Raw genomic sequence first — 23,556 nt, forward strand, 5'->3', positions numbered from 1 at the left:
AGCTACGTGGATGGAAAACATCAGATGAATAGCAGAATAGAGACTTCAGGGTGCAGGGAAAAAAGAAAACTCCTGAGAAAAAACATTTTCAAGATTCTCTGTTAGAATATGACATAAATATTTTCTATTATTAAAATGAAGTATATTTGACACTGAGACTTGAAATCTCCCCCTCAACTCAGACATTTAAAACTTAGACTGTGAGATAAGCTTCTTGACTACTTCATCATTTTATTTTGGACTCTTTCCAAAAATAAATGATTGGTGTGAACATACTGAGGAGTAGGTTTGGTTGTTTTTGTTTTTGCAGAAACCTATGGATACCTAAAAGTACTTAACAATAAGGTGCTAAATTCAACTAGTTGTATGATATATTCTGCAAAAGCTTTCATCAGCAACATATTTAAAAGTCAATTTTAGTAAGCTTTATGAAGCACACAGCAATGATAAATATCTCCCTTGGCGTCTCAAAAGCTAAGCTATAGGCTTATATAAGAGAACTCTCTCTTCAGCAACAGTTATTACTAACTCTCCAATTATGTAGTCTGTTTGGACCCTAATTTATTTGGCCTCAATCGGTTCTCTTTTGGCTCGAATTGAGAAGATAAACATATTTACTTGATACTGAATAATTAAATATATGTGGTTACCGCTCCACTTTGCAATAGTATGCACATCTGCTATCTATCAAAAATCATGAAAACCAGTACCAGGCTGTTATATGCTGTTCACTAGTGTCCATATGAGAGTAATTTTATTGCTGCATCTCGTCTGATATTCATTTGTAATGCTTTCTGTAAAATCATTTTTAAATGGAGCAAGGGGTAGAAGACAGGCTTCATTTTAACTGGGAGGGAATTTAAAGCAAGTAAACATACAGTAAGTTTTCAAGATGTCAAAATTTCTTATGCCAGGAAAGTAAAAATATCTCAAACTGACAATCAGACTAGACACCAGCCATCTTATACAAATTAATTTTATACAAATTTATTACAATCCAAAGCATGTAATTTCGATGATTAGGTAAGGATAAAATAAAATAGTAAATTCTCCAAAATATTCACAACCCCTAATTTGGTATGTATGCTCAATCTGAATCCAGTTTCTCATAATGAAAATATTCAGAAACGTTCAGTTTCAATAAATCTAGATTGAAGGGATAAATTTTCACCCTTTACAAGATGTAATTATACACAAAGGTGACTAATTAAGACAACATTTGAAATTGAGCCATAAAAACTAAGTGAACCAGATCTATACTAGATCATAAATCACTTCATGATCCTTGAAACTGCTTACATAATCCTACCCATAATTAAAAGAAGTCATTAATATACATATTAGTAAGTATGAACAAATCATGTACATGCACATGTAAGAACAGGCAATATTTAAAAACATAAAAGGTAGAATTTCTATTTCTAGTAATTTGGTAACAAGATAACCAGAAAACCCTCCTTTTACAAAACACCTAGAAATACTGGTTAATCTTTTTATTTTATTTACTTGACACGTACAAAATAAAATTTATAAAACATTCCTTTAAAGGTAGAGCTGAGGTATCAATAAAGTAGGGGAAATCTCCAGAGACCAAAATTGAACAGGAAAGCAAAAGCAGTACATGTTTGATGTGATGACACAACAACCCTGTAGTATTTTCTGATCTCAGACACTGAAGGACTTCTGTTCCAATGGCAAAACAGGGAAGAAGATAAAGTCTTGGCACACAAGAAGCACAGTTAGAAGTAAGATTCCTGCACAAAGCACAGACTCTCACAGAACAATGGAGTAGAAAAATTTGGCCACTGGCAGAGGGAGGCAAGGAAACTTTTTTGTCTTGGCCTAGGCTCTGAAAAGGTGAGAAAAATCACCAAAAACTTCATAACAAAAGATTGCCCTCACATACGTTTACAGCTTGAATTTATTCTATCTACATAGTATAGAAACTTCAAACTCCAAAAATTAAATATAAAAAGTGATCTCTGCTTGAACAGGATAATGGTAACATGTGTATACTCACTTGTCAAAACTCACACTAAGCCAGGCTCATACCTATGGTCCCAGCTACTCAGGAAGCTAAGGCGGCAGGATCACGTGAGCCCAGGAACTCAAGTCCAACCCAGGAAACATAGTAGGAATCTGTCTCTCAAGAAAAAACACAAACAAACCTCAAACTACACACTTAAGATATGTGTATTTTACTGTACATAAATTATATTATACTTCAATTTAAAATAATTTATAAAATAAAGTGGTCATTGGAAACACTTCTAGGATGCTTGCCAAAAGAAAACCAAAACCTCCCTCAAGGGACATGCTCCCAATGAAGACCCTCAGAATTCTCACAGACAACCCCTCTGAAGATCAGCTCACAATCTAAAACTATAAAACACTCAAAGAGTCATTTCATCATGAGCAAGAATGAGCAGGTATAACAACAAAAACAGTGGACTTCTAAGAACCTCAGTCAACTGAACAATCTGATAGAGATTATAAGTATTTGAAATGATTAAAACACAGAAAAGGTGGAAAAAAATAAATGAGATAAGAACAAGACATCATTAAACAGTAACAGACATCCCTAATAAGGTAATACAAGAAAAAATCCACAGCACATGCTAAGATAATCAATAAGTAAATGGTTAATGAGGAACTAGATATTGGCAAAGTATAATACGAAAGGATCATCCCACAAATACAAGATATTAAGAGGAAAAAGCTCAACTTTATAATAAAGATATTAACTTTCACCATCTGAACCTACTGAATAACCTCAGCATTACCACAAGGAGGACAAAATATACACTTTCTGATGTGATAAATACAAACTGCTCAGTACTATCTATGAAGCATTTATGCCAAAATGTTAAATCTATCTCTAATCAATCTTTAAATCTAAATTTCACTTTTCAAGAAACACCAGGAGATAAGAATAAATCAAACACCATAAGAATTTGTTAGAAAATAAATCTGGGACATTCTGTAGGACAACTGACCTTATCTTTTCAGTAAGTCAACAGGGTGAGAGAAAAAAAAGTGCAGCGGTAAGACTAACTGTTCCAGAGAAACATAAGAGGCATAAATAAATGCAACTTGTGAACCTTGTTCTGGATCCTGACTCAAACCAACCAACTACAGAATGACATTTTAGAGACTATTGTAGATATCTGAATATGGAAAGAGTAATTTATAATATTAAAGAATTGTTCACTTTGGGGTATGTGAAGACAATGGTATTATGATTAAATCTTTATTTTTTAGAGATGCAAAATGAAGTATTAATAGTTACCAATGAGATGTCAACATGTGGATTTGCTTTAAAATACCTCAGCTAACAAAAATAGCCTAAATGCCTATATCTAGGAGAGTGGTTGAAAAAACTATGGTACACTCACACAATGGAATACTATGCAGTGGCAGAAAAGAATGAGGAACATCTCTATGGAATGGTATCTGAAACATTATTCTTAATTGAAAAAACAAAGTGCAAAAAAGCATCTATAATATGTTATTTTTCATGTAAGAAAAAAGGGAATATAAGAATATATATATGTGTATCAGCTCATGTGTCAAAAAAGGAATTCACAAAACAAAACTTACAGAGAATGAGTGGGAACAGGCTAGGAAAAAAAGGAGAAATAGGACCAGGGTAGAAGGGATGGGGAAAAAGAACACTTTTCCAAATATAAATTTTTGTGTTATTTCTAATTCTTAGGAACATGTCAGTTATTTCACACAACACCAAAGTAAATCAGTAATTAAAATCAACCAGGATGTTTGGGGGGCAGTACTCAAAATGGAATACCAACAGTAATAAATGTATTACAAATGAACAACAAAAGCACACTGCAAGGGGTAGCAAACAAATTATGTAAATTTAGAAGACAGTATTTTGACTATTCACAATATTTTCACAGTACTGTATTTTAAACAATAATTTGTTTCTCACAATGGTATCTAGGTTAGCAATTTTGAAACTCCCGTATGTGTATACTAGGATTGAGCAAATAAGAAAATATATTGTGAACAATGAGAGCCAGGTTTCTCACTGTCATAGAACAGAATAACAAATAAGGAAAGGGAGAACTCTATAATGTAAGTTTGTGGTTAGACGATAACATGAATTCATGTTTTTAATATAGATACATATAGAAAAACACAAAGACTAGGTATGTGTGTTATACATACATGTATTTCCTAACTGTGCCCACTGAGAGGTCCCAAACGCAGTGAAAGAAAATGAACACATCTAACTTCCAGATGCTAGTTTCTAAACACCATTCTCTAATAAAAGGAGCCAGAGCTCCTTGGAGAAATGGTTGATTCTAGGGGTGGGACAAAGGACAAAATGAGTATGGAACATTTTGTGCTGCCAGACAGAAAGTGATAAAAAATGATAAGGGTATGTCAAAAAGGATACAGGAACCAACTTGAAGGAGCTCCCAGTGGTCAAATCTGGGATCTGAGCAAGAAAATAATGACAGTAACAGATCATAACCTACAGAACGAAATAAATGCCAATGAGTTCATATTAGTTTTATCAGAAAAACAAACAGTTTTCCTTCTCCCACAGAGTCAACATAACACAAAACACTTCTGATACCAGATGTGTGCGGGTTTTCCCCACCCCAAGCAATTCTGCAACACCAGCTGGGTGTCCTATAATTCAATTTGATTCTAACACTACTTACCTAGAGATAGAGTCAGATCCCACAGGTTAAGGGCTCAGTCCCACAAGAATGTCCCCCACTTCAGGCACCAGTCACAAGCTGCAGGCTGTCACCTGTGCTTCTGACTGGCCAGTAATAAACTGAGAGTTCCCACAACCCCCTCCTCAAATTCAACCATTTGCTAGAGTGGCTCAAAGAACTCAGGGACACACTTTACGTACATTTATCAGTTTATTATAAATGATTACAAATGATACAGATGAATAACCAAATGGAAAAGGTATACAGGGTGGGGTCTAGAAGGGGTCAGAGCACAGGAGCTTCTGTCCTAGAAGAGTTGGTGTTCGCCAACCCAAAAGGTCCCTGGACCACTGTAGCTCAGGGATTTTTATAGAAGCTTCATCATATAGACATGATTGACAACTAACTCAATTTCCAGCCCCTCTCCCCTTCCCAGAGGATATGGGACAGAGCTGAAAGTTCCAAGCTTCTAATCATGACTTGGTCTTTCTGGTGACCAGCCCCCATGCAGGAGCCTAACAACAGTTGCCTCATTAGAACAAAAGATGCTCCTATCACCCCGGAAATCCCAAATGATTAGGAACTCCATGTCAGGCACTGGAGTAAAAGACAAAATATTAGAACAAAAGATGCACCTACCACCCCTACTGCTCAGGAAACTACAAGGCTTTTAGGAGCTCGGTACCAAGGACCAGGGGGCAGAAACCAAATATATTTTTACAATATCACACTAATATAAATAATTGAATAAATAAGTGGGAGAGACAGGACAATTTTTAAGGTAGAATTATAACTAATAATGCACATAGAAGGAACAACAGAACTAGGAAAATTCACCAATTGGCAAACATCACAGTAATAATTACTACAGGCAAAAGCTATCAAGGAATGCTAAAATTAGAGGATAAAAGTATCATGAGAAACAGTATAATCGCACAGCCTCAAATATTTATTGTAAGTCAAAAGAACAGTAACCACAGAGAAAAAACATGGCAGACAACATTATAATCAAGTGATCAAATGTAACCACGAGTATCTATATCATGTACCTGCTGCTATGATGCCTTGAAAAGGGCACATCACTTCTGTGGTGCTCTTGCCAAAAATGTATAACCTTAATATAATTGGGAGAAATGTCAGCTAAACCCAAATTGAGGGGCATTCTACAAATGACTGGCCAGTAATCTTCAAAAATGTCCAAGTGAGGAACAACAAAGAAAGACTACTGAAATGTCTCAGATTAGAAAGATTAAGGAGGTAACAATTAAATGTAATATGGGATCCCAGACCAGAAAAAAAGACTAATGGGGGAAATGGAGAAATTCAAATATGGTCTACAGATTAGTTAACAGTACTCGACCAGCATTAATTTACTGGTTAGGTAACTATTAATATTCTATGGTTATATAAAATGTCAGTATTAGGGGAACTGGATGAAGGTTATACGAGAACTGTATATAATTTTTGCAACTTTTTTGTTAAGTCTAAAATTACTTATACAGTCTTTTCTCTATTTTTTTGTAGTTGAAATTTTTTCACAAGTTTTTTCAAATGAGGGGCACAAAAAACTTCCAGAAATGCAAAATACCATCACTGACATTAAATACTCAATTAATGCATTAAACTTCAAAATTAGGCACAGCTGAAGAAAGAATTGTTATCTAGAATGCAGGTACAAAAATTAACCCGAAAGTAGCTCAGAGAAATCATAAGACATTATATATGAGAGCAAAATTAAGAGGAAAGGAGCAGGGAATTGGGCCCATCCCACATCAAACAGGAGTAAAGGTGACTACAGAGAATGAAGGAAAATTAAGAAAAAAAAAAGGATATTAATTCTCTAGAATTAAACAACGAAAATGCTTAGATTCTAGAATTAAGAGTTTTAGGCAGAATATTATTATAATAAATAAAAATATATCCACATCTAGACACAGGCTAGGCAAAGCTGAAAAATAACAAAAATCAAGAGAAAGCCTTAAAAACAAGGTGGGGGAAAAAAGACAAATTACTTACAAAGCACAAATAACTAGAAAATAACCTCCTCGTAGCAACAGCTACAGTCATACATCCCTAAAGGATTGAGTAAAAATAACTGTCACCTAGGATTCAATACTCAACTAACTATCATTTCAAGAATGAGGGCAAAATAAGTACATTTTCAGATAAGTACCAAGAATTTACCATTAATAGACCCCATTGAAAGATATATTAAAGGACATACTTCAAGCAGAAGGAAGCTGAACCCAAATGAATTAAATGAGATGCAAAAAGCAATGGTAGGCCAGGAGCCATGGCTCACACCTGTAATCCTAGTACTCTGGGAGGCCAAGGAGGGGGATCACTTGAGGTCAGGAGTTCAAGACTAGCCTGAGCAAGAGTGAGACTCCCATCCCTCAAAAAAATTTAAATTTTAGCCAAGTGTAGTGGCACATGCCTGTGGTCCCAACTACTCAGGAGACTGAGGCAGATGGATCGCTTGAGCCCAGGAGTTTGACGCTGCAGTGAGCTATGATGACACCACTGCACTCTAGCCAGGGTGACAAAGTGAGACCTAGTCTCAAAAAAAAAACAAAAAAAACAGAGTTTATAAAATGTTCCTTTAAACAAAGCTACCATGTTGCAGTTCTAAAGTAATTCAATTTACAAAAAAATAAAAATTAAAAAATGGCTTGAGCAAGATACTTTTCACAAAGAAAAAGCACCAAACATGGATCTGTAAATCTCTACTAAGAATCTGGCTTCTTCCCATTTTATCTTGATCAAACACTTTGGTTTCTTCACCCAAAAAGTGAAGGTATTTAGCTAGAAGATCCTTAAGATTCCCGTCCACTTCTAGATGCAATACGTAGAAAACAGACCTTTCCAATTTAACAGAACATCTTTCAAAAAATGCAAGTTGTTCTGAGTTCAGAGCAGGATCCTTCAGACACAGAACCAGTGGTTTAAAGCAAAGTCCAGTCTAAAGCTTTATCTATGGATAAAGAAATGGATATGACCTCAGAGAACGAATAAAGAAAATGATGTACTTTTAAACTGTCCCATACTTCCAAGAGCTAATACAGGAAAGAAAGGGGTGATCCAAATGGTAGGACAACCAAGACAGTGTAAGAATCAGTAAATCTAGTGAAAATTTGTGAAAGGAATATAAGTATCAAATGCTGCAAAAAGAATAAAGACAATCGTTTTATTCCTAGTTCACAAAACAGCTATCTGACAAACCCTTCCTTCCAAAATCCTGAAAGTTCAATGACATAAATACTGGGCAACATCAAAACTAATTTACTGTGATTTCTGAAGATCCAACTACACTGGAATACATCAAAGGTAGACAAAATCCCCAAAATGCAAACAGTCAATACTCATATAAAGGTATCCTATTCTTTACCACCACAGTTTCATTTTCATTCTATTAAGGATAAATTAAAATGTCAATGCTACAAGCAAAGAGAACTTTCATTAAAAAAAAAAAGCAAAGCTATTAAAACACTAGGCTATGTAAAGTCATTTAGTTGTGCTGCAAACATTCCCTTTCAGTACTCCTTTAACAAAAGTGGGCTTGGAAATATGGGGCATAAAAAAGTAGACAATATAATTAAAACTCATTAATATGAGACAAAGTGATTGATTCTTGATATAAAGTGTGAAAAACTGGATAAGGGTTAAGATATTTTTAAGAAAAGAGAACAGGACATTGGTACTTTGCGACAGGAGTCTGCCAACCTCCTCATTTGCCAGCAAATTAGTAAACTCCTCTTTCCTTCTCCTCAAACCACTTGTCCTTGTTCTTCTGATGCGGCCTTGGGAACAAGTGCCGAACTTTCACTAACAGAATTTGGCATCCCTGGGAAGGTTCATCAGCACCCCAGGGGAATGGCACCCTGCAACTGCTGAAGGACACAGGGAGCAGCCCCGGGACGAGCTGTGGGTCTTCACTGGAAGGAGCAGATTCTTTCTGAGGTGAGAGAATATGGGATAGTCCCAGCAGCTGCCAGAGCATGTTTTACCTCCGGTTAACTCTCATCCTCTTTCTCGCTGAATTAGACCAGCTCCCCACAATCTGAACTGAGTTGAGAAGAAAGAAACAGATTTGGGGAAGCATCATGACACAGCCACAGCCATTTGTAAGTAAAGAACCCCAGGATGCCGAAACCATGTTTCCACCCATATTTGGGTATTTGGGCGGCAGGAGATGGCGCAGATCTCCCTCTTGGATTTGTTTTGAGGTGCTGATTTGGGGTTGGAAGTCAAGAGATGGAGTGGAACTAGGGAACCTGGTTTGGACTGAGTTCATTTGAAGTGGTGGTTGCTACCACTTGTATGGAGTATGAGGAAAAGTGGTGGTTGATGGTCCACGGTTTATTCTGAGCTGTTGGTTCTTTTAAAATTCAGAGCTCTAATGGTCAACCTGCCACTACAGAGTTAAAATGTTGAGTCTCAAGCTCTCTGCTTGAGATAAACTCAGTGTTTACAGTATACAAAATGATGTTTGTATGATTTTTCATAAATGAGGTCCTCCTGCCCCCACCAGAACCCCCACAGCTGACCAGGGTGAGGCACTGGGCAGGACCAAAGCCCCGGGGCAGATGTGGCAGGAAGGAGGACCGGTGCCCATAACCTGTCGCCAAGGGGTGCACAACAAGGGGGAAGGAACACCTGCTGCTGCTGCTATCTTGGCACCATGGGAGGGGCCGGGGAGGGTGCTCCCTGAACTAACTCTTCAATCCCATGCCCAGTAAATTATGACTTGAGGTTGGGAATGGTCTTTTCCAGCAGCAAACTCAATTTGGGCTACAGGGAACCTATAGCTGGGGCAGGCAATTTGCAGCAATATCAGATAGGGGGCTTGAATGTGTAAGAATGACCAGCAGAGTCCTTGGAGACAGTCAAAAAGAATGGGCAAAAAAAGCCACTCCAGGCTGACTTTTTGTAAAGAAGAAAGACCTTGAAAGAAATGTGGCCCAAAAGTTGCAAAAGCCTGCAGGTAGCAAGAAGCCCCCAGGAGGGAAATTTTTTTTTTTTAAGTCCAGGACTCAGACTGTGAAGGAGGGGGCCAGAGCCCCCTGCCTCCAAATATCCCCACTCCTAGGAGCCCTGAGAAAAAGTGACAGTGGGGATTCGACTGGTGCCAACCCATGTGGACAGAAGCGGTCCGATGGGGGTCCCCTTCCCCCAGCTGCACCCAGCCAGACAGAGAGGGTGGGAGAGGGGCCAGGCAGCAGTGAGGCAGCGTAGGCAAGAGACCGAGGAACTTGAATAGTACTCAGATACAATTAAATGGCAGGATCCTGGGACTGTGCTGCCTCAAGGGTTTAAAAGGGCTTTCCTGCTCTGTTTGATAGAAGCTTAGTAAGTGACTTACAGAACCTGCAATCGGACAATTTGTAAACTTGTATTAGCTTATCTGGGGTTCCTAGGAATGGCATCTGGATTCCAGACGTCAGACTAATGGTAAAGCCCTTGTACAGAGAAAAACAAGGAATGAGCCTTAGAGTCTTAGTAGAGATGCTGAGAGTCATCCCACGCAAGTGGCATGTCAAATCCAATGAACAATAAATTGTGAGAAGACGGCCTCTTTGCCTCCGAGCAGTAACAGCTACGTGAGAGTTGTGTCTATTCTCAATTCTTCCACCCTTTTGCCAGCCAAAGAGAATGAGCCTTTACAACATGACTGTTTAGAGGTTCTGGAGGCTGTATATTCTAGCAGGATGGATCTGTCAGATCAGCTGATGCCAGAGCAAAATTAGGACCTTTTTCATTGATGGGAGCAGCTTTATGCATGACAAAGGGCTGGATATGCAGCGATCATGGCAGTGGCAATGCCATCTGGGACTTCAGCCAAGGAAACTAAGCTGCAGTTATCGAGAGAAAAAAAGTAAACATTTATACAGACTCTAAATATGCTTTTATGATTGTGCATGTTCATAGTGCCATTTGAAAGAAAACTGGTCTCCTGATGGCAGGAAATAAGAATATTAAGTATGCCACTGAAATAATGGCCTCGATACAGGCTGTGGCTGAGCCCAAGGTGGTGGCCAGCATGGCAAAAAGTCGTCAGGCCATTGGCATAGCTGCTAAGGAGGCTAGTGGAGGTGATTCGTTCCTCAGTGCCTTGGTACCCCGGCTAGATTCAGACCCCCCTTAAAAACTAAAGACTGGGGCTCTGACATTTGGGATGGCACAGCTAAAGAAGACAAAATTCTCATAAACTCACCTCCTACCCAAAGCTTTGGGTCAGCCTCTTATGAGGCACCTACATTAATACACATATTGGGAACGTGAAACCTTGATGGATTTGGTGGGGTCTCATTTGAGAGGACCCTGTTCACAACTAACTGTTTATGTACCTGTATTGCTTATGTACATATATACTTATTTATTCTTAATTCTCTTTTAATTTCCAAGGGCCTTGATTCATATCCTACAGGCTGGACAAATTAAACCTATAATCCAGATTTCCTAACAAGATTAGTGGTTTTTCTAACACACCACTCTTAATTTGTATTAAATAGATAATAATCTCAAAAAAACCCACCTCCAAACATGTATGAATCTATACAATCTGCCTAAAAGTAACTGGCTACATTTTTCCATTCTTCATACAAAATGAATCCTTTTACAACTCAAAATATTTTTCAGTTTATATCAAGCAGAATTGGAAAAAGACTTTCAACTGGTTTTAGGGATGGAGTGGCTCTAAAAAAGGAATGTGATGATATATGCGGTAAGGGCAGTAAAAACAAAATTTTAAGAGTCTGCTCTGCAATTCTAACAGTACCATTTACCTAATTACTGATTTGAAGGTGTAACTATAAAACAAAAAATTTTTTAAACAGATATTTAGAATACTTTCTTTAAATGTCTCACTTTTTAAACTTGATGTCAAAATTGAAAGAGATCATTTTAGAAATGAGGAAATTGAGACCCAAGAAAATGAAGTAACTTGCTGGTAAAGAACAGAGCTAAGGTATGACATAAAACAAGCTCCAGTGAATACATTTTTATAAAATATGATCTTAATAACTTTTGCTGAAAAAAACTAAAGGCTAAAAATCTTAATTATGTTTTACATAATTAAGTAATCAATGCCATACTGATTTGGAATTCATAAGAGACCATGCTAAAATTTACATTTGCTTAGAAAATGCTTTCTTCCCTAGAAAAGAAAACTAATAAGATTATAAGAGATTTATTGATCACCTATTATGTGAGAGGAACTATTTTAGTCATCTGGGATATTATAAGTATAGAAAATACTTTTAAACATGTTCAAAATATGATAATTGTGTGTATATAATTATAATAGGTAATTATAAATCATTCTTTTTTCCACTGAGGTAGATCTACAAGTATTTTTAAAGCAGAACTTTCAGTATTGTTAATACTATATTTAACAATAACAAAAAATGTATTTTTAAAATATATATCATCAGACCAGGCAGGGTGGCTCACACCTATAATCCTAGCACTTTGGGAGTTCAAGGCAGGAGGACTGCTTGAGGCCAGGAGTTGGAGACCAGCCTGAGCAAGAGCAAGACCCTGTCTCTACCAAAAATAGAAAAATTAGCCAGGCATGGTGGTGTGAGCCTGTAGTCCCGAATTCTCAGGAGGCCAAGGCAGAAGGATCACTTAAGCCCTGGAGTTCGAGGTTGCAGTGAGGTATCATAACACCATTGCACTCTAGCGAGAGTGACAGAGCAAGATCATGTCTCTCAAATAAATAAGTTTTATTTATTTTTGTGTGCGTGTGTATCAATCATTCAAAGCTGTTCAGTGTGAATCCACTTTAAACTGAATCAGTAAGGTGATTTGGAATATAAAAGGATCCTAAACAAACAAACCCTTAGAACTACTTACAGATTTGTCCCTGAAACAGTCCTCAACATCACCAAGATTAATATAGTTAATTAGTATAGTAATTGTGGAATCAGACTGAGGAACTCCAGCATTAGGAGCAGCCACATAGTCAGAAATTATTTCTACTCACTATAACATAAGAATACTGCTTTCTATGATTGTGCATTTCTGGAACAATTTCATACACATACTTTCCTGTTTCTTAGTCTGAATTGTACACTGCCAGTCACTATTAAAAAAAAAAAATATCTCAGACTAATAGAGGCCAAATTTAGAGAAGGAAATAAAAATCTTCCTTCAGTGTAGGCCAAATGGACTGATTACACAAAGAACTCCATACATCCGAAAGCACACAGATGTCTGCACGAGTTCCCAGGGCTCAAACAATGCCAGTCATTCAACAGCTTTCCTTTTACATAAGTTGATGTGAGAGCTCAGTCAGCTCTTCTGAACCTCATAAACCCAACATCCTGAAACTCTGATAAAGTCTACATTTTTCCTCAGCACTATTTTCATGTACTTTGTCTGGAAAGCAAACTTTATATTTCTTCCAAAAAAATAAATCTGGAAATCATCTCTTCTGTTTGACAAGTGACATACTCTACCTATAATTACCTTTCCACTGAAACCACAATCCATGATACAAATCTAAGATCATTAACACTGAAAGATTGTTTGACAGAATATATTTTTCAATGCATGAGTTTAAAATATAATTTTAAATACACTCTATCACGCTAATTATCAAATGCATATATACACTATTTTGCTGGATTCTATGTTTCCAGTTACGTAATTTTTTATATAACCATAACACAAAATAACTTCACAAAACTTAAAAGAAATTTTCAGAGAACTGTTAAAAGAAGGGAAAAGGTGAGTTTTCCCTCTCTTTCTCCCTCCTCCTATAATAACCACAGACATCAAAAATAATAAAAGATATTTCACTGAGTGTTTGATCAAACTTTTAGGCCTTAGGAAAAAGATAGTTATTCTTCACTAAACCACCTTCAGAAGCTAACTAACACTACCTGCTACCTTCAAAGCACATTGTTATTGATTCTTCAATAATATCTTTATCAGGCCAGGCATGGTGGCTCACGCCTATAATCCTAGCACTCTGGGAGGCCGGATTGTTTGAGCTCAGGAGTTCAAGACCAGCCTGAGCAAGAGCCAGACCCCATCTCTACTAAAAATAGAAAGAAATTATATGGACAGCTAAAAATATATATAGAAAAAATTAGCCGGGCATGGTGGCACATGCCTGTAGTCCCAGCTACTCAGGAGGCTGAGGCAGGAGGATTGCTCGAGCCCAGGAGTTTGAGGTTGCTGTGAGCTAGGCTGATGCCACGGCACTCTAGCCCGGGCAACAGAGTAAGACTCTGTCTAAAAAAAAATAATAATAATCTTTATCAGCTGAATCTTTGGTGAATTCTCACATAAATTAAAGCCACAGAAACTCAAATGTGCATTTTAGGCATGTGGTAAACTTACTTCCTAAGACACTCATCAGACCTGCTACCCAGAAGCAAAACTCATTAGATTTAGGAGACAAACTGAGAATGATTAATTTACTCACTAAATTATTATATCCTAAATAGTCAAGAGTTGACTACATATTCAGCTGTCCTTAATATGTACTATCACATAGACATAATCCCTTGCAGAAATGATCAAGATGCTGCTCCAGAATTTGATAATCAAGCTATTTATGTTCCATCCTCCTTAAGAGCTCTTGTGGCTCTTCTAATTCCTTTAACACCCTTCCCCCTCCAAATATATACTACATAATGCAAACAAACATGCTCTGAAGAAGAAAAAGTTGTCTCTCCCAAGTTGTCTTTCCTTAAATAGATAGTAAATCCTTAAGGTAGACTCCTCTCTCCCCAACCAGAATACAAACTGCAGAGCTGGAACGTACTAACCATTTAATAGATATCTGGTTGGATTTCATCATCACCCTTACAGTGGTAAGACTGAACTTATCAAGAAGAAAAACAAAAAGGGGGAAAAAAAAAAAACTTTATCTTTCACGAAAGTATTCTTCCCTAATGACCACTGAAAGCACCAAATCCTATGTGTTCTATAAAGCAATAACCTCAGAAACATTTCAACACCCCGAGACTTACAAACCATTAGGAAAACACAAACTCCATTTCTCAGAAATATTCTTAAAAGTTCTCAACAACCAAATTCTTTGATCAGCACAGTTTACTGTACATACATCATCGTTTCAGGGTCATGTTTAGACAGTTACCTATACTTAGCCATGGCAGACGCTAGAATGACAATTTATTCAATAAAGAAATATCAAGGAAGGGTACACAGTAGGATTGAGTTACAGTAACAGAGAAGAAAGGTGGAGACACAGTTCTCATTTTGTAGTGGGATTTACCCAGAGCTTTAAGTTTCCCTTCTCATTAGAAAATAAACCTTTACTACAATATATGTTAAGGTAACATATGTAACCAGAAATGAGCTATTTAACATATTCACTTTTATTTTTCATTCGACACTGATATATTAAATAACACTTCCAAGTTTAATATAAAAGATACTAGTATCACAAAATGCTTGTGTATGTAATAAAAGTTGTAAGATCTAGAAGTTTTCTGTAATCTCATCTTGAGCTATCGAATACTACTTTTGTTAGGTCTTCATTCCTTCTCTCCTCTCTAATTATCCTCTGATAATTATGAAAAATAAATGCAGAAGAAAAATCAAGAACTATAAACATGACTATACTCCGTAAATGCTGTTAGAAACACAAAACTATTTACTGAAACACTTTAAGACCACAGCATAACTTTTCACATTAAAGTCTACTTGACAAAGAAGTCCAACAAGTCTAAAACTCCTATTTTTGATCTTTCTTTTCTCTCGGGGTTAGAGGGGTATACGCCAGTGGAGAGAATCCCGGAGGAGATGCAATGGCCTTTGTACATTACACAAAAACTTACCCACTTGAAGGATCTAAGGCAATAGCTCTGGGTTGATCCAACTCTTGCCAAAATAAAACTTTTCGTAAAGATCCATCTAAATTAGAAACTTCAATCCGATTAGTTTCAGAATCTGTCCAGTACAATTTTTCTCCAAGCCAATCACATGCCAGCCCATCGGGGGACAATAATCCAGAAACAACAACATTCTGTACACTCTCAGTTTTGTTAAATTCTGTTCGTTTAATGGCTTCTTCGCTGACGTCACTCCAGTATATCAAGCCATGACCAAACACAAAGTCCACCGCAGCTGCATCCTCCAAGCCTCCAACTACAATCGTAGCATTCTCTTTGCCATTTGTAGCATCAACCAATCGCAAGTCCCGTCTGTTTGCATAAAGCAACAAAGGGGCCGCTGAAACAAAAAAAGAAAAATATGTAAGTAAAAAGAAAGAAAAGTATTGATTCTTACAAATTGGATTTCAAATTGGCGTTAGTGAGCAAATACTATCAAAACAAAGAAAAGAGTAAATAAATCAGTAGGAGACAACCTAAAATTTTTTCACACACAAAATAATATTTTTACAGCATTTTAAAAACAAAAGATAGTGAGAGAAGGAATTAATTCCACTAGGACAGTCTTTTCTTGTTAAAATAGTCTACCAGGCAAAAATTAAAAAGCTTGGCTATCGCAAGAATTGGCAACGATGCAGAGCTACTGGATACTCATACTCTACTGACAGGAATGTAAAATGGTGCAGCAACTTTGGAAAACAGTTTGGCAGTTTCGTAAAAGCTTAAACAATCAACCTACCATACAATCCAGCCATTCTACACCTAGGTATTTACTCAAGAAATAAAAACATATGTCAATACAAAGACTTGCACATAAATTTTCATGGCAATTTATCTGTAATAACCCAAACTGGAATCAACTCACATATCAATAGACTAATGGATAAACAAATTGTGATACAGCTATACAATAGAAAGTAATGAACTATTCATACATGAAAAATGGGTGAATCTCAAAATAATGCAGCGTGAAAGAAGCCAGACCAAAAAATGAGTATGTATCGCATGACTCTCATATATATAAAATTTTAGAAAAGGCAAACTGATCTATTATGACAGAAAGCAGATCAATGGTTGTCCTGAGGTAGGGAGAGGGGTGGAAAACAATGTCAGGGAAAGATTATAAAGCATTAGGAAACTTTTGCGGGTGATGGGCTGCATTGTCTTGATTATGATGATGGTTCCAGAGGTGAATATAAGTCAGAACTTAAATTTTACACTTGACATAAGTTCAATTTATTGTATATCAATTACACCTTAATAAAACTGTTAAACAGTCTGGCAGAGATAGTTCTTAATAAAACTATTTTATTCTGTTCTATATTATTGATATTATTAGAATGAACTATGAATAGATCTAACACCAAAACTAAATATAAAGGCTATCTTAAAGAAATAACATTTAACTTTGAGAAAGTTGAAGCTATTAGAACTGGAGTAGTATAAATTCCACGTTTTGTGTTTTTCTTAAATATCTATTTTAGGTTTCTGACATTTACTTTCCTAGTATCAAGTAGTATTTACAAACATAGAGCACCGCTATCCTACAGAACTTTCTATGGTGATGGAAACGTCCTCTCCACTGCCCAACACAGTAAGCACCAGTCACACGTGGCTATGGAGCACTTAAAAATGTGGCTAGTGTGACTAAAGAATTAAACTTTTAATTTTATATAATCTTAATTCTCTTAAATTTAAATAGACACATATGGCCAGCAGTAGTATTAGCGTAGATCTAGAGGCTGGAAGAACAACACAAATGAGGTAGCAAAAATAAGACCACAGTTATGATGCAATAACCTACATGATCTTCTTTCATAATGACTTACTAGAGGTCTAAAATTCTTTCAGCCAACATCAAGCCCAAGTATCATTTAAAAGTAACCATTTACAGCCTGAGCAACATAATTAAGACCTCATCTCTACAAAAAATTTAAAAATTTAAAAAAATTAGCCAGTGGATGGCATGCACCTGTAGTCCCAGCTACTCAGGAGGCTGAGGCAGGAGGATCGCTTGAGCCCAGCAGGTTGAGGCTACGGTGAGCTATGATCACACCACTGCACTATAGCCTGGGCAACAGAGCTCTTGCTCTTGCTCAGGCTGGTCTCAAACTCCTGACCTCAAGCCACCACCCCTGGGCTCAGATTCATTTTTCACTCATTTCAGGCCTTCACACATCACACTGATTTATTAGTCCCCACAGAGTTCACTGTATTATCTTATAATAAGACTCTCATGTTATAAGCCAAATGTAAATATCAGAAAAAAGGTCCCTACTAATAAATGATACAATGCTAAATTCTGCATAGGGCTAAGAAATAGCCCCAAAGCACTTAAAATTTTGAAGTCCAAGAATGATAATAATCTAATATTTACTGGGCACCTTCTTTATAGCACTCTCCTTGGAAAATTGTTTGTATACCAAATTTGTGTAAGACATCAGATGGCAGCCAAATGTCTTTCATGACTTTCAAGTCAAATATTAACATTTCTACATGTACTGGACATTTTTGGTCTACAAAATCCAAAGAACCTTTCTGGTCATCTAAGGCCTCACGAGCCTTTTGAGTCCAAAAAAAGAGTGAAGGGGGCAATTTAATTTTTTTGAAATTAGCAGTACTGATTATAATTGAGGATTTCTAAAGGACTGTACATAAACCACACTATTAAAAGGAAACCCCAGAGTTCATCCTGTCCAAGCATCCTTCTGATGCTTGAATACTTTCTACTATATTGTCACCAATATCTGTTCAGCAATATATTAATTAGGACATGTGATAGTTATAATGTGATAGATAACATTGTTTTTATCTACCACAGAGATACATTGGATCCACACACACTTGCCCTTCAATATCTTTGATTCTAGAGAGCTTACGTTCCAACTTCCTAATACTCAGACGACCCAAATAATCACCATCACATCTCTTTAGTGGAACACTCATGGTGCTCAAGAATCCTTGTTTTCCATATTAAATGCCTAGCAAATTTCTCCAGCAGCCTTTCTAAACTTTTTATGTTTTCCTGAAGACAAATTCCATGCCCTAAATCCTTCATTCTCAGATCACCTTATATTAATAAAATAATCTCAGTGAAGCAGGAAGCAAGGTAAATGTCATACAACCCCAACATCTTAATTTATAGCTCTCAAAATTTCTGTATCTCCACCTAACCTCCCTTACCTCGTCCTCAATCTCAAACGACAAACTGCCTTTCCTTCTTTCTAAGGCTAAAGCAATACTTTTGGTTCAGTCTTCCTACCTCCTCTCTCCAACTCTGCTCTATCAATTGTTCTGTATATCTTGTATCTTCAGTGGCTCATGCCAGGTTCCTACTACCAGAAACTCTGTTTTAATAACCCTAACCTTGCTACCTCCAAGAGAATAATTATATGTCTGCTAACCGCAAAATCTTTTAACACTGTTATACACTTCATACCACCATTCATTAGCTATTAACTCCTTTTGTCTAACTTACTACCCATCGGTCAACTGAAAATGCTTTCTCCAAGTCTTTATAACCAAATCCAACAGTCTTTTCTCAGTCCTTGTTCTTGAATTCTGCAGCATTCAACATTGTTGACTACATCCCTACCTATGTAGAATGTCCTCCTCATAGTGTACTATTATTCCTGTGTGTGTCTGCCTTTTGGTTTCAAACCTTCCCCTTCCTTTATGTAGGTATCCCAAGACTCTCTGTTGTTCCCCAAATGAGAGCAGATAGAAAATTACCCAAGTTCACCTGGTCAACAAGCAGCTCTATGCAGCTAATTTCCAAAACATCTTTTCCAGTTCTGCCCCTCTCACTTCTTGTTGGCTGTCTCTACCTACCACTAAATTAAATTCATCACCTTCTCCCTCACTAAACAATTCCTCATCAATGATACCACAATTCTAATCTTACAGGCATGCCTTGGAGCCATTTTTGACTCTGCCCTTTTCCCCAATGTGCCAATTACTGTCCTGCTGACTCTCCTTTAGCATGTCTTTAAATCTGCCTCCTCATCTCCATTTTTGGAACCACTATCCTACTCTAGACCTTCAAGATCTTAGACCTAAACAATCCTAACAGTAAGGGATCTCAAAACTCCCCCTTTCCGTTTCTACTTCTAATACTTTTACTTTATCAGACTGAAAATGATTTCTGACTCTCCTGGCCTAAACCATACATCTTCAATACCTCAGTCCTCCTCCACATGACTTCTACCAAGGACTCTCAATTTATCTTTTATAATCTCTGCATCATACAAACAGCTTTTTAACATGTAAACTGAGAGTGTATCATGCTCCATCACCACCATGTATTCATTTTCCTGCCCACTCCAAATTTCTCTCCCTTCCTCCCAGCAAGCAAATCTAAGTCCTTCAAGGCCAGATTCAAATCTTATCTACTCTGTGAATCTTTCTAATTGCCTCAATTTTCCTTCTTTGCACCCTTACAAGTCTTTACTACTTATTTAATATTACCATTTCTTAAAGCATACTTTCTACCTCAACTAGGATCTCAGCCCTTGGGGAACAGCAGCCACATCTGATAACTAATTTTATCATCAATACCTAGTACTATTCACAGAACAGAGTAATATGGTACACATATTTACTAATATTTAAAAGCAATCTTCTAGAACCTGACCTAAAAATATATCTGCCACAAACCCAAAGGGACTTTACAGTACTTGAAGTACTGACCTACAGCTCACAGATGCCCATTACTTACCTATTGACTTGGCTTGATCAAAGTTTTACCAAGCTTCTCTCTTCCCCACAAACCTTTTGGACTTAGGCTAGCCCTAAGCTTAAGCAAGCAGATGCAGAGCATCCTCTCTTTTTTTTTTTTTGAGACAGAGTCTCACTCTGTTGCCCGGGCTAGAGTGAGTGCCGTGGCGTCAGCCTAGCTCACAGCAACCAGAGCATCCTCTCTTAACAACTCATTCAGAGATCCACTGACAGCAGGAAAAAACATCTGTTAAAGCACCCTGGTCATGTCATCTGCTAACCCCCACCCACTTGCCCACTCCCCCACAAAGATCCTGCTGGCACTGCTCACCCCTACCTATAAAAGAAAAGCCTTTTTGTGTTTGATTTTGAAACACCTGCAGACCTTGTGGTCAGAGCATTCTCTCTATTGCAACAGTCTTTTCAAATGAAGTCTCTCCCTACATAAACCCAGCTTTATTTTTATTTGACATGTGCATGGTGACATGACTTGGATGGAGACTAGATTTCAGCTATGAACGTGTGCCATCTCCACCTGGATAATAGCACCTTTGTGAGTCACTCAAATGCCCCTCCTGTTCAGAGATTCGGGGTTCTTTCCTTCAGAACTCTTGAACCAGTGATCCAGACATCTTGTCTGTTGCAACACAGTAAGAGGTTACTTTGACTGTTTCAAGCAAAGGAAGTGTTTCTTCGGCTCTCCCTGACCCTTGAGCAGGAACATTCCTTGCTCTTGTGTGAAACTTCTTTTGTTTTCCCTCGACTCCTCTATGGAGATGACAAAAGGGAATTTCCTTGGCTCCTCACGAAGGAGTACTCTTTCCTAGTTCCTTTAAATTCTTATATATGATTTAATTATCTAATCTCATAGGTAGCTTTCATTCTATCAGATGCCCTCCCTTTTCTTCTCCCACTGACTACATGCTTTGCCATTACGGCACTTACTCAGTTCAGTATCTTCAAAAACAGCAAAATTTTACTAAAGAAAATTTAGAACCTCAATGTTCTCCTTGAGAAACTTGAGATATCCTTAAGCTGGCTCACCTGAGGCCTCTCCCTTCTCATCATTCCCCATTCTTCCTTCCTCCTTTTTACTACCTTCAACTTTCCCTTCAGCTCCCTTGAATCCTTTGACCTAGCCCCCACCAACACCATCTACACCTCCTCAATCCCCCCTAGCCATCCCTATCACACCTTTCCCTTCCCATCCAACCCCTCAACTCCCTACAGTCAGTCAAGCTTTAGGCTCCCCATTCCCTACAGTGGATTCATAAGGGACTCAGGGACTGGGTGCTGCTGTAAAGGGGCTGGATCTTTTACCCACTCGGATGAGCTTTGGAGACAACCAGTAGGGCAGCAGCCCCACCTTTTTGGCACCAGGGACCGTTTCATGGAAAACAATTTTCCCATGGACAGGGCGAGGGTTGGGGGGTGTTGTGCTCAGGATGATTCAAGCACATTACATTTACTTATAGTCAAACCTCTCTGCTAATGATAATCTGTACTTGCAGCCGCTCCCCAGTGCTAGCATCACCACCTCAACTCCAACTCAGATCAGGCATTAGATTCCCATAAGCAGCACAAAACCTAAATCCCTCACATGCAGTTTACAGTAGGGTTCACACTCCTATGAGAATCTAATGCCATGCTCATCTGACAGGAGGTGGAGCTTATGCCATGATGTGAGTCATGAGGAGTGGCTGTAAATACAGATGAAGCTTCACTTGCTTGCCACTCACCTCCTGCTGTACAGCCTGGTTCCTAACAGGCCATGGACTGGTACGGTCAGTGGCCTGGGGGTTGGGGACCAAAGCAGTAAGCCACCTGGTCTCTCTTCAATCCCTCACTCAAATTCAGTCCACAGTCTCCATAGGATTACATATTGGGGCAAAAGAAATCTTAAAGGTCTCTTCCACAAATACTGGTGGGAACACTTTAGACCTCATATTGACTGAGCAGATAACCTCAACTTACCCCATTCGCAGAGAACACAATCTGATAAAAATGTAAAGGTGGGGAAGGACAAAAGCCAGTTCTTTCCCATAAACTACCAGTGAAGTCAAACTTTTAAAGTGAAGTATAAGTTCTCTATTTGTGTCTGTCTGTATATGTATAATATGTATGTTATATACTTATGTATATCTTCCTACCTTCAGATGGTGTTCCTAATCAGATTATAAAATACCTTTAAAAGAGCTCTATTCTGATTGGCTTGAAGATACATAAATTAAATATTCCTAAGATTTCCAGAAATTAAGGAAATTAAATTTCTTATACTTTCAAAAGTGTTTTTATAGAAACTTATCCAAGTTTTAAGAATCCAAGTTAACACGAATTTAGGTAAATCTCCAGCAAATGAGACTAGTTTAATATTGGTTTAATAAAAACAGTTATGTCTTTTCAGTTATTGGCATTAAGCATAACACAAACATAGATTTTTACTCTTGGATTATATTCTTCCTAAACTTGTACACGTTTATTGATCAAATAAACTAGCATTACATCTGCATTTATATTTGACTGAACTGAATCATTAATCTGACAAACTTTATTTCAACAGTAATTATGTTTTGTAATAAGCCAACTTAAAGATACTTTCCAAAATCTTTGGTAACTTAAAACCTTAGACTTATACTAAATTAATTCATGGACATTTATTAAAAACCTAGCTCATTTCTAAGTAAAACAGAACATTGAAGCATAATTTCAAGTTTACATAGTTTTTAACCTCTTATTTTTATGGTACTGAGAAGCTATATACATTTGAGTCTATTATTGAACATACTCATTTTTACCTCATTGAGAAGTTGTACTATCAGGAAGTACATGGCCATAAAAAGTTAAAAGATGTGTAACATAAGCTCTGCTAGTCTACTATAAAATGCTGGTGTATGACAGTTTCACAATTATCCATTTCATAGTTTTCTCTGTAACACAGCAGTTATTATAATTGTAAAAAGTTATAATCTTACATGTAAACAATCCTCTACCAAGAGAAATTGTGACAGAAAGGAATAGCATTGTATGGAAGGTATGCAAGTGTGTTTTTGATAAGAAAAAAGAAAACAGTTTTGTCCTAAAGTAAAATGACTACTTGTTCCAAAATGAGAAAGAGGAAAAGGTAGGACAAAACCTGAATGGATACAGAAAGTTATAAAAAGCTCATGAAAAAGGAATTTTATTTGCCGTGGTCAAACCTGGCTAAGATTTGATAGGTTTATTTGTAAGATTTTTAAAAGTATTATACTCATGCAAAACTAGATTTTGGTTTTCCCTCT

At 37.3% G+C, this 23,556-nt stretch overlaps 1 protein-coding gene across 11 annotated transcripts in view; it reads right to left on the reverse strand.

Moving 5' to 3' along the window:
• Positions 1–23,556, reverse strand: part of LRP6 (LDL receptor related protein 6) — a 155,107-nt gene that overhangs the window by 120,364 nt on the left and 11,187 nt on the right. For 8 of the 11 annotated variants that reach the window (XR_011235750.1, XM_069491122.1, XM_069491120.1 and 5 more), the window contains exon 2: positions 15,509–15,902. The exons of 1 other annotated variant lie outside the window; for it this stretch is intronic. Coding sequence is in view for 6 of the 10 variants with exons in the window: in XM_069491120.1 (XP_069347221.1) it covers positions 15,509–15,902 (394 nt within the window). In the remaining 4 variants the exon portion in view is untranslated. Of the gene's footprint in view, positions 1–15,508; positions 15,906–23,556 lie in introns of those variants that run through there. 2 more of the 11 variants (XM_069491123.1, XM_069491126.1) reach the window with 2 other exon arrangements.

Source organism: Eulemur rufifrons, chromosome 16 (assembly GCF_041146395.1).
Source record: "Eulemur rufifrons isolate Redbay chromosome 16, OSU_ERuf_1, whole genome shotgun sequence".
NCBI classification, from domain to species: Eukaryota; Metazoa; Chordata; class Mammalia; order Primates; family Lemuridae; genus Eulemur; species Eulemur rufifrons.